The sequence below is a fragment of the Brassica rapa genome, chromosome A10 (genome assembly GCF_000309985.2).
Source record: "Brassica rapa cultivar Chiifu-401-42 chromosome A10, CAAS_Brap_v3.01, whole genome shotgun sequence".
Classification (NCBI taxonomy): Eukaryota; Viridiplantae; Streptophyta; class Magnoliopsida; order Brassicales; family Brassicaceae; genus Brassica; species Brassica rapa.
Genome location: NC_024804.2, coordinates 3,428,601 through 3,440,694, shown reverse-complemented (window position 1 = coordinate 3,440,694; position 12,094 = coordinate 3,428,601). Strand labels below are relative to the sequence as shown.

At 32.5% G+C, this 12,094-nt stretch overlaps 1 protein-coding gene across 1 annotated transcript; it reads right to left on the bottom strand.

Moving 5' to 3' along the window:
- Positions 1 to 4,018: 4,018 nt before the first annotated feature.
- Positions 4,019 to 8,435, bottom strand: LOC103843923. Its single transcript, XM_009120697.3, has 3 exons — positions 6,037 to 8,435; positions 5,829 to 5,926; positions 4,019 to 4,887 (listed from the first exon to the last, which is right to left on the bottom strand). Exons 1-3 carry the CDS (start codon positions 6,708 to 6,710, stop codon positions 4,238 to 4,240), a joined length of 1,422 nt encoding a protein of 473 aa, XP_009118945.2. The 5' UTR covers positions 6,711 to 8,435; the 3' UTR covers positions 4,019 to 4,237.
- Between the last annotated feature and the right edge of the window lie 3,659 nt (positions 8,436 to 12,094).

Here is a 12,094-nt window from a genome sequence, read left to right as displayed (position 1 = left end):
TGAAGATATTTAGGTCGGGAAGAAGGACAAAAGGATGCATAACAACACACATTCTTGTGGAGAATGGCAAAAAGGGTAAACAATCAAAACAATTAATATTTCTTAGGAATGAGATGACCGATAGAACAACTTAGAGAATATATATTGGAGAATAATTAAAGTGAAGGATAAAAGATTGTATATGCGCTTATAGAAAACCAATTTATGATGCCTTACGGTATCTCTCTTTAAGTACCTTATCATATCATATATCTAAAACCAAAGTAATATACACTTATGTACCTAGCAAAAAATGTTTGGACCTACATTTTTTTCAATCAATACTATTAAAAGGGAATGAGTCTTAAAAAATCTACCTATAAAAATTGTTTGGACCCTTTTATTTAACTCATTATTTTTTGGTCTTACCTTAAACTTAGACTAACAATATGTTATCATATATTTCTCTAACAATAATTTATTCAATTCCTTTATTTATTCAAATATCACTCCTAAATCCTAATCATTACTATTACTATATTTACCATTTTGACTTTTAATCATAAAAACATTGAAACTAATATTTTATATTATCACTTTTATCATATAATATATGATTTAAAGCAAGAGAAGTTACACGATATATATGTGTACATTCTAACTTCCTCTTTCCTTTATAATAACGTAATCATATCATATATAAACTTTCCTACTAAAATCTCATATTATATACTAAACTTTCAACCCTCTATAGTTTGATAGATATTTTCATATTTAAAAATGAGTTTTCTAAAAATATTTCATCAATCATGTTTTTGTACAATAACATTAAAAATCTATATCAAAAGGTTGTTGGACCCGATATAGACGTAATAGGTCCATATCTGTTCGGGTATTTAGGATCCTAAGAAAATTCGAAATATCTAAAAAATCTGAAAAATATCTGAAACACGAAAAGTACTTGAAACTCTAAATAAATACCCAAAAAAATTCAAATACCTAAAAATTCAAAATCTTATTCAAAATCTGTCACTAAACTGAAAATACCCAAAAATTTATCCAAATACCCAAAAAAAAATTTAATTTGAAAATTTACCTGAAATCAAAACTATAATCATAAACCAAAAACCTAAAAAGAATATCCATAATGCTGGAAACATATTCGAAATATCCAAATATACGTAATAAACACAACATATTTATGATTGGGTCTAGGGTAGTACCCGGACTCAAACAAAGACATGCGGGTCCAAAAAAAACTCCCAATAGTTATCTTCTCTAGACCTGAACTAGACTTATATTTCTGGGTCGGTTCGGTTTGTTTTTTTGATCCAGATATAATTTTCATGCCTAAAAACAATTTACGTAAAAGTGTACATATAAAATATCAAATAAACTAATTCGTAGATTATATAACTGTTAAAAAAATATTTTCGATATAATAAGACTTTGTATTATAATATAATCCAAAAAACCCGCGCTTTCCAAGCGCGGGTCAAAATCTAGTTGACTATTAAGCTACTACGTCAAATTAATTGGCATCCTAATTAACTGACAATTCACCAAAACTCTTTTTTAGTTAGTAGAAAATACATGTTACAACTTTTTAAATGTTTCTCTATTAATACGTAGGAAATAATTGAATTCGTGTTGTTTAAAAAAATAAGAGAGGGTCAAATGTGTGATAAACCACACTTGTTATTGATAAGAGAGTTAGAAGGTGTGGTTTGACATATTATTGTACATTAATTTGTTAAATTTTGTTTTATTGTTTTAATTATTAAAAGTACAAAACATATATTCAACCACAATTTCTCTACGTAATAAACATAAATCGTGTTTTACATGTGAATTATTTAGTTAATCAAATTAATTATTATACAATTTATATATGTTCTTAATTAATAAAATATATAAAATGATAAATACTGAATGTGTTATATATGTCTGAGTTTTAAATTTTACATATTTTATATAAATAATATATATTATTTTTAACAGCAAAATTATTATTTTAAAATTTTTGAACTATAATTTATTTCAGTCTGTAAAAAAAAATATCTAAAATTTGTATTTTGTACCATTTATAACTTTTGTTATCATTCAAATGTTATTTCTGCAATATGATTTTTTTGTAAATTCATATTTAAATAGTACATGATAGATCTTTGGTAAGCAAATGACTAATCAAAAGGGTGGGATCAAGATCATCTATATCTGTATGGAACAATCCATGGCTCCCAACCACTCGCCCGAGACCAGCTAATAAAAGCCAACACAATTTTTACCCAGACCTCACAGTGGATTCTCTCATTGGTTCTACTTTGCGAACTTAGAACTCGTAGGCACTTCGGGCTTTGGTGGACCCACATGATGTAAAAATTATATAAAGCATGCCACTGAATAGGACCCAGATGGTAGATAGAAATGGATGACATTTCACAAACAATAGGAAATATACTGTTAAATCATGATATCAGGTAGAACGGGTTTACCCAAACATGGAAAGACCACCATTACTGTTTGGGCCCACTGTTGATGTATTGAATGCGTTCTGTTGGAAAATATGGTGCTCACCAAAGATAAAACATTTCCTATGGCAATTGGTGACTAGGTGTATAGCATTCAAGAAGAATATGCTAGTGCGAGGGATACACGGGGATATATGTTGTGCAAGATGTGGAGCGGATGAGGAATCGATAAACCATGTGTTTTTTTAATGTCCTCCAGCACTTCAGGTTTGGGCTCTATCAAAGATGCCATCAAATTCAGCTATTTTCCCAACAAGCTCTCTCTTCACAAACATGGATCATCTCTTCTGGAGAGTTTTCCCGCATATGGATGATCATCAGTTTGCATGGATACTATGGTACATTTAGAAAGGAATGAATAATAAAGTTTTTAGTAATCTGGACATTGATCCTAGGGAAAAAACTTAAATTGGCAAAAACATAATCAACACTTTGGGTTGAGGCACATATATTGAACGAACTGAGGATAATATCACACGTAGAGGTTATAACTCTATCGTCAATTCCAGAAAGATGGTGTTTCAAGATGGTTCCTAGAAAAAGAATGATATTTTCTCCGGACAGGGTTGGCTCAGCACTTTAGAATGATTTGATGAGCTGATGAGGGCGAAGAATGTTCAGGCTAGTCTCTCTTCTCTTCATGCGGAGATGGAAGCGCTACTTTAGGCAATTGAATGTATGAGAAACTTACATCAATTTCAGGTTAAGTTTGCAACGAATTGTTCTCAATTGGTGAAAATAGTTTCAGAACCAAAAAAATGATCAGCTTTTGTAAGTTATTTGGAAAATATTAAGATCATGAAAGAAACTTTCCTTCAGTCAGAGATCATCTATGTACCAAGGATGAAAAATTCAAAGGCAGATAGCCTAGTACATAGTATCAGAAAGTAACCATCTTTCGTCATTCACATGGATCAAGATTTCTCGGTTTGGTTCACATAATCAGTATGAGTCTGTATAAGTTGATAACAAAAAAAAACCCGTACCCCATAATATTTTTCTCTTGATCCACACCCTATTACCATTCAGAGTCTTTGTTAGCCACTACAATATAAAACCGACCTGCAAACATCACTCCCTCACCTTCGCTCTTCCTTTAACCATTACAAAATCACTCCTAGCTCTCCTCGCTTTTGCTAAACACATTTCCCTTCTTCCTGCAACTTTGCTCTTTTTATGGCAAACATAAAGTCACCCTTTATTATTCTATCTACTTAGCATCTGTGTTTGATCAATCAATTCAAGGCTTCAAGCATCTACTTTAATCCAAAAATAACAACGTGGAAATTGTCAAATATATTATATATATCAACCAAAGTGGCGTGGTCAAAGTGTCGTTCAAGTGCTACAAGCCTTGTCATGTGGAATCAAGGCAATTCATCTAAAATCATTATTTTAAATTTTCTTTTATCAAGACATTTCAAGTGACAAAACGTTTACCTACTTCAGACTTCAGATCTTTATCCAGAATTGTTTTCCAAGTTGCCAAAAAGTAATTGTTTTTTTTCTTTGATCAACAAGGTAATTGTGATAATCTTTTAAGAAACAACTAATGTATGACAAAATGGAAATGACAGAATGAAAAGAAAAAGAGACGCTAGTCTTTCACTCTTGACTAGGCCATAATTTTAGACAATTAATAAGCTATTATCCCTAAATACTACAACCCGTTACTTCATAGTTTACAAAAAACTTTCAAATCCAAATCGTTTAAAAGTATCTTTTTTTTAAGGCTCAGAAACTTTGTAGATTACTACAAAGCAAGGAAGTATGGCTTTGGGATTTAACACAGCCAAGTCGTCTACGTTTGTGTAGATCCCAGCAGCACCCGCAACAGAATCATACGAGCAAGAATCATTTTCATCTTCAGGTGCGTCGCTCTGCCCCCGCCTCACTCTTCCGGCAATCACACGGCAGACAAGCATGGCCCTCCGCTGGTCAAAGCACCTCAATGCATCATGTGCTCTTCCGCTGCTCGCCGTGGTCCTCACACCCTTAATCTCATTGGACCCACTACCTAAACGCAGCGTTTTGGCGTGGAAGCCGTGGCGGATAATGGTGCAGACGCGGCAGCCAGGGATGTTGGAGCAGAGGGAGGTCGAACCACGGGAGCCGAGGGAGCAAGAAACGGTGGTGCAGTGGAAACGGAGGAGCTCGTTGCCGTCGGCGGCTGATCGAGGCTCTTTTCTGGTGGAGGCATGTGCATGGGACTTGACTGCGTCGCGACAGTCTTCAAACCGTTGGATCGTGCGCTGAGTGTTGTGGACTTTTAATATACGTTCGATCTTGTAGAGTGGACCGTCCTTTCGTAACCAGCTAGATTTGAAGATGATGTCCACTATGTTTCTTCCTGAATCCTCTTGCCCTAACTCCGACACTGTTATCAAAATGTAACAACATTATTATATTATTTTCTTGTGGATGTTGAGAAGGATATTCTTAAATCTACCATAAGTGGAAAGGAAGCCAAGATCCACAAAACGTGTAACATAACGTCACCAATATAAAGTTGCATTTAAACAAACTAATTTCTTATATTGGTTTAATTATATTTTTTTCAGTTCATATAGTTTATTTATGAGCCTACATTATGTTATAAATTACTTTTGCTTCCATATTTTCAAATTTCAACAGATATCATCAAAACACTAGAACTGTCATTTTAAGATATATTTAAAAGACACTCAACGTATGTAAAGAAAATAGAACCTTATAATGGTAGATTAATGATGCTAATTGTGATGTTGTTGTTTGTCGCCTAATTTGTGATTACGACATAAAATATTCTAACCTTAGTACTATCTATCTATTATAATATAAATATGCTGCTGTGCATAAATATCCAAAAACGTGCATACATATCCAAAAATAACGACATGACATGCCAGATTTATGGCCCCAATTACGAGAAAACAAATACAAAAGACAAACGATGAGACGACCAAAGTAATATTTAATTAATGCATGTTTTCAAAACTAATTAAGACAAAATTAAATACAAACGATGAAGTAAATAATTTTATCTTTGATAAAAAGGGTTGATCTCACTTTTTTTTTGGTACAAGATTGAGCTCACTGGAAGGTGAAATCGTCAATATATATGTTGTTTCATTAATCTAGTTATCGTATGTATTTTAGTCATAAAAATAGCATAATACTATTCGGTATTTTACACAGAAAGAACATCACCATACTTTTGTTTAAAATCACGCCAAATTGCATAAATTTATTTACCATAAATGTTTGAACTCCGAATTATAAAGTACGAGGTGTAAGAGAATAATATAAATAAGATTTAAAATTAAACTGAAAACATACCGGCATGACGAACTGCTTGATGAATCTCCAAGGTTTCAAGCTTAGGAAAAACTTCCCCACACTGTGGACATGCAAATATTCTTGGTGATATTGGATACCTAGCATCATTTAATCATAAACAAATCCTTAATTAACTAATGTCTCTCTTTATTTCTTTGTAACTAAGTATTTAACGATTTCAGTAATAAAGTAAGATAAAATATCGAACCTGCTGGGATCAACAATCATGTGACACTCATAGCAACCTGAGAGTTTTCTGAAGTGCATAGCTTTGGATGATGATGTGTAAGCACCACATCCGTTAGATCTAACTGTAGAAGAAGATCCACGACTGGCCGGTTTTCGGATCAACAACCCACCATCTTGACCAAGGTTGCTACTTTCCGGCGAGTGATCTGAGCGGTGAATCACGCGGGCATTCCCATAAATAACATCACTGAACTTACACAAAGAAGAGCCACAAGATGATAACGTAATCTTTGATGGGTCATGCACTCGTGGACCTTCGATTTGTTTGCAACTTAGGAGGTTCTTTATCTGGCTCCATGAAGACGATGACGATGATGATACCGTCTTCTGCTTCAGCTTTTGTGTTTGCTTTAGGGTTTGCGTCTGAGGAGGCTGGGTAGACGTTTTCTTGTTTCCGTTCTTCTTCTTTGAGTCTGAAGATAAACGCGTTTGCGACTTGGTTTGGGCCGGCAAGAAAGGAAGAGGGGCCATGAAAGAGTGAGGAATATCGAAGACAGTGAAAATAGATTGCACTGTCGATAATATATAGAATATACGATAACGGAGAGAGAGAGTCTTTGTTGTTTTGCTTGTGTTTTTGGTGGGAAGGGATCCGAGAAAACAAAGTGATTGAGTGGGAACAAACTGTTCCATATAAGTGATCCATACATTTGTATAGAGTTTTGTTATTTATACCAACTTTATTTAATATTAATTCACGAAGCACACAATAGTTGATAGTTCTACTCGCATCCAACCATACAAAACATCGACACAGATCCAGATTTAGATATTGGTGTAGTGGCAATTTGCTTTCGTTATAGAGGAAACAAATTAGTTTAATTATTTTTATTGGAGTAGGTGACATCAACTACAAACATATATGATTCTTGATTATAAAGAATCGTATCATTAGTTAGCGTTAGCAATGTAGTAGTGGAGTTAGCCACCGTTCTGTTCGTCTTTTTCTTTTCCGTATTCTTAGGACTTATCACTTATGCTAAGATTAGTACTCTAACATACTTTAGAAAATACCATAGAAATATTTTCTAGGTTCATAAGATATCACTACTTTAGAAAAGTTCTAAATATCTACAGCCATTATGTTCTCGGAAAGAATTAAAAAACACGCAAATCCAATTTACCATAAGAGGGGACACACAAATTTTCATTGTTCTGCGCGCGGAAGAGTTAGATAAACATAAACATAAAAACGTATAGTTACATATATACTCTTACTAGTAGAGTATAGTTAGTAAACATATATGTCAAAAAAGGAAGAGTTAGATAAACATATAAATATTTGTTTTACTTTTACATATCATTTCCCAAAATGAAACATAAAAACGTCTCCCGTTTGATCTTATTTCTTATTCTTGTTTTTACGTTGTATCATAAACGCTTCAATTGGTAACATATTTAGAAGAAAAAAATAAGAGAAAGTATATTAGAGGAGAAATATAATTTTAATATCCAGACATTGTTTCCTCTTCTTTTTTCTTTGTAAACCATATTGTTTCCTCTTCATTCTTCCAAATTTAATTCTTCTAAATAAAACATAGATCTCTTCACCAAAATTAATGAGGAGCAATGAAAAAATTATTCTTATTATTTAAGAAATTAAATTATCATTTCAATAACAATTATGTATTTATAAATTTACGTTTATTTTTTTTATATATATTTTTTTATTAATATTAAGTTTTTTAAATTTATTTGTCAATCATCATTATAAAACTTTGTTCATAAAAAATCTATATTCATTTAAATGAAAGTTATACTCATTTTTTTTCTTATCTTTTTTTTCCTTTCATTTAATTTGTCAGTTTGGACGGTTATGAGTCGAAGCCAAAGACTTTACTTAATTTCTATATTTTTCATTTCCATATTGTTCTCGCACTTTTAAGTTCCAACTCTCGTCTCTAATGACAAAATGCAGCTTATGACAAAATGCACTTTTAAGTTACAAAAAAGAATTAGAAGAAGAGAGTGTTATCGCTACATGCGGAGGTCGAGATCCCTTTTTGGGTTATGGAATGCATGTTACAATCTTCAGCTTTCCATACTGATTGTAAAGATTTGGTATTGATGATATAAGCTCCAGAATCGTTGCCAAGCTTTTGAACATTGTTAAAGGAGTTAGTTACTCTGAAGAGTAGATTTGTAGATTACTGTGTCATTGACATTCCCCGTTCTGAAAACAAGAAAGCAGATTCATTAGTTTTATTGTGAAGCCAAGCCAGCATTTTCATCATAGACTATTCGCCATTTGCAAACAAATCTAAAGTTAAGGAAGAAAAGAAAAACGAATCTAAAGATACTTTTAATAAAGTAAATTGGGACAAACGTACTTGATAAGCTTGATTCAAGAGTATATTCTCCATATAAAAAGATGGAGAACATGTATTGTATATTTGTATACGAGTGACCTGTTACGATGTACGTAAATTCTCATTCTTTTTTTTTTTTTGACAGCAAACAATTATTCTATTACTCAAATTTGAGGTGGTCTGGGAAGCCAGACCGGAATAGAACAACCAGTAAAACATAAAGATCTATGGAAAGAACGTGCATTCATAGCTAGCGAATCTGCAATCTCATTTTGCGTCCTTGATAAGTAGGTGATGTTGAATTCCAAGAAACGAATGATTTCCAACTCCGTTGCAAAGTTGGACCATGCTTGTGGTTCTTGCATCAGTACGTAAATTCTCATTCAATTCCCCATATAATTGAAACTATACAGGAATTATTATTTTTACTATATTCCAATATATATAATGAAAGCTCATTCATTTTCAACATTCTTTTAATAATTGCACGCTAGTATTGTTATAACTAATCAGGTAATATTGAAGATAGGAGAGATGAAATGGAAAGAAAATTTGGGAGAATGTATATCAGAAGACGAACCAAAAAAACTATTATTGTTTTGTATAAACTACAGTTTTGGGACCAATAATACGGTGCGAGATAATGATTAATGCCTAACACTCATTGGTAATTTAGTCACTAGTGAGTATGCTAAGTGGAAAAGATACTCGGAGAAGGTGCGGTTAGAAGCTAGACTTCAAGTAGGAGAAGCCAAGAGATGAGCACAATAGAGATCGAGATTACGAAGTCGCATAGTGTAGTGGCCCTCGTGATATTGCCGCAAAACATGGCTCTTTCTCACATGCTTACCTTTATTCGCTTGTCATCTACTCTCTCCCCGTAGATCCCCTTTACAAATAAGCATATGTTTATTTTTTTTTTGATAACTGCATATGTTTATTTTGTAATATATTATACAAACACACACACACACATGTCCCCCACTAATATACATGCATTTACACATGTGTCCACTTCCTTCCACTTCCACGGAGCGCAGCGCAGATAAAGTTATTATTGTACAAAATATTTGCAAGTCTAAACGACGACTATATATAGTGAGTCATTTGTACATAATCTCGTCTTCTATTTTTTTTCTTTTAACTCATAATCTTGTCATCTATTCACTCAAAACATAGTGGTTAATTTTCTAGAGTTCTGATTAGGAAACAATTTTTAATATTATCTAAGTGAAAATATTAGAAAAGAAAAACAAGATTTACGGATTTTTTTCATCACGGTATAAACAACATTTTAAATATGTTTGTATCTTATAGAAAATTAGAAATAAACACACTAGTTAAGAAAATAACGATGAATGCCTTGTGTATAACGAAAAAAGTACGTTAAAATATATTTGGACTGTTCCCCATAAATAGTTTAACAATTTATATATTTTATCAAAACAACATATATGAAATTAAACATACATATACTTATCAACCTAAGTAATAAAAAACAAAATATAATCAAAAATTTTATTCTTATTTTAGTCTAAATATAACAAAAAGTTATGATTCTTTAAAAAAAAATGATATAACCCAATATACCAAAATATAAATAAAGAAACCAATCAAATGTGAACAATTAAATCAACATACTATTATGATTTATCTATTATATATATTCATATATGTGTATAAATTTTAAAAATATTACAAGTTATGTTTCTTAATTCATATCTGATTTAATATTTTTATTTTCTATTTTTTCAAAACAAAATATAACAAACTATGAAAAAATTATAAAATCAATTTAAAATATAAAAGAATAATCTGAACTACCTATTAATAAGCCAATTTTAACATAACTAAAAAAATCATCGTCAATTTAAATGAATAGTTGTAACTCAATATACCAAAATGAATACTTAAATAATATAAAATATTATATTCGAAATCAGAACATAAAGATAATTACTAGAACTTTAATTTATTATACATACAAATTACAAAATTATTTAAAAATTATAAAGAACCAAAAACAAATATTTATCAATATTATAATTGACTTAGTTTGTAAATGCTTATTTCCGTGCATAAGCATGTAAGAATCACCTAGTTATAGTAATTTGTGATGACTTATGTGCTTAAGTCGGTCATGACATAGACTCGGCCCGTCTTATGGAATCAGTACGTCGATCGACACCAAGGGTGTATTGTCGATTGACACTGCTAATCCCTGACAGCTTCTTCTCGCGAGGCCACCACTATTTAGTAAAACGAACATAGCTTTAGATCTAAAACCTCAACCAGTGGCATTGGAAAGCTAAGTCAAAGCTCTATCTTTTGTCAAAATATGGACTAATTTCATCATGGAAAGGTTTCCATCCATAAATAAAATTCTGATTCATCTGTGGTATATCAGGGAGCAACCCTTTTGTGTTCGAAAATGAAGTGTATAATTTTCAGTTTTTCAGTTTTATACGAAACTTGTTTTGCTAACTCAAAATGGTCCTCAGGACTATGGCTAACAGTCATGTTACTAGCCTGACGTTTGTACAGGTTGTCTAAACGCACCAGTGCCTTTAAGAGATGCTGTAGAGTTTTTGAGACCATGTTGTTTGACGGTTTGACTTTGTTGCTAGCGTTTACGACCGGAATGAGTCGGTTTAAAAGACTTCAAGGCACGAGTCGGGTTTTAAGATGACGTTCAGGTCTCTAGTTTTTTTTTTCTTTAGGCAGCTAGCTGAGTATGCTTGAATGTTAGATGATAATTTTTTTTTTGCGAGAGATCAGATCTTTTTGCAAGAGGCACCTGAACTTTTAAGGAACAATACATCGAGATAGAGAATATTGTCTAAGACTTAGTTTGCTAGACACCTAGATTCTAAGTTTCCAACAGTTCATGACAATCTCCTAGGAATTTCTGCTTTACAAAAAACTTTCTTATGAAATTGAAGTCTGTTTTATGTCGGACATACCTTAATTCCCTCGGAGATCCATTTTGTCTCTTATCTTTCTCCTCATCCGTTTTCCCCTTCCTATCCTTGTTTCTGTCCACCCCACTTTGGAAAGTAAACATATCAAATTATTTCGGGTTACTCTATGTTCCTAGACACGTCTATGGTGTAGCCTGTTTTGCAATTTAGTTTGTCGATCCTGAACTTCTGATCCAAGTTTCAGCCACTGTACTGTTGGTTTCATGAGAATGATTAAGTATTTTGACGAAAAATTTGTTTGGCGTTTAGGAATAGGCATTTTATACTCAATGTTATGTAAATTCGCAAAGCTCAATTCTAAAACTCGTATGATTTGGCCGTCAATGAAACCCTGACGAGAACTTTAAAGCGGGGGAATGTATTGCAATTCTCAGATCTAAGTTTCTGTTTTTCGTTTTTTCGTACCATTGGTTTTAAAAAGTGATCAAGAATGTTTCGTCTATTTTTGAAAACTTTATCAAATGTTTATGAGTACATAGCTCTTTTCCTACTCAACGTGGGATAATTTCACAAAACCTGAATACATCTTTGTATCAACAAAACTCCATGTAAGCACTGAAACAAAGTGAGGAGGATCGAACAATGACTCGAGGAAGAGTAAAGTGGGTGAGGAGGAAGAAGCATCAAGGTCATGATGTCATGTGGCAAGGTTCTCAGCTTGCCAAACTGTGGGTGAACTAGTCATGTTCTAGCCCTTCATTTTCAGTGATCGTTTTGTACGATTTTG

Coding starts and splice junctions, on each gene's coding strand:
- LOC103843923 (XM_009120697.3), bottom strand. CDS start 6,710: ATGGAACAGTTTGTTCCCACTCAATCACTTTGTTTTCTCGGATCCCTT. Junction 5,927..6,036: donor ATGATTGTTGATCCCAGCAG/GTTCGATATTTT, acceptor AAATGATGCTAG/GTATCCAATATCACCAAGAA. Junction 4,888..5,828: donor TCAAGCAGTTCGTCATGCCG/GTATGTTTTCAG, acceptor TTTTGATAACAG/TGTCGGAGTTAGGGCAAGAG.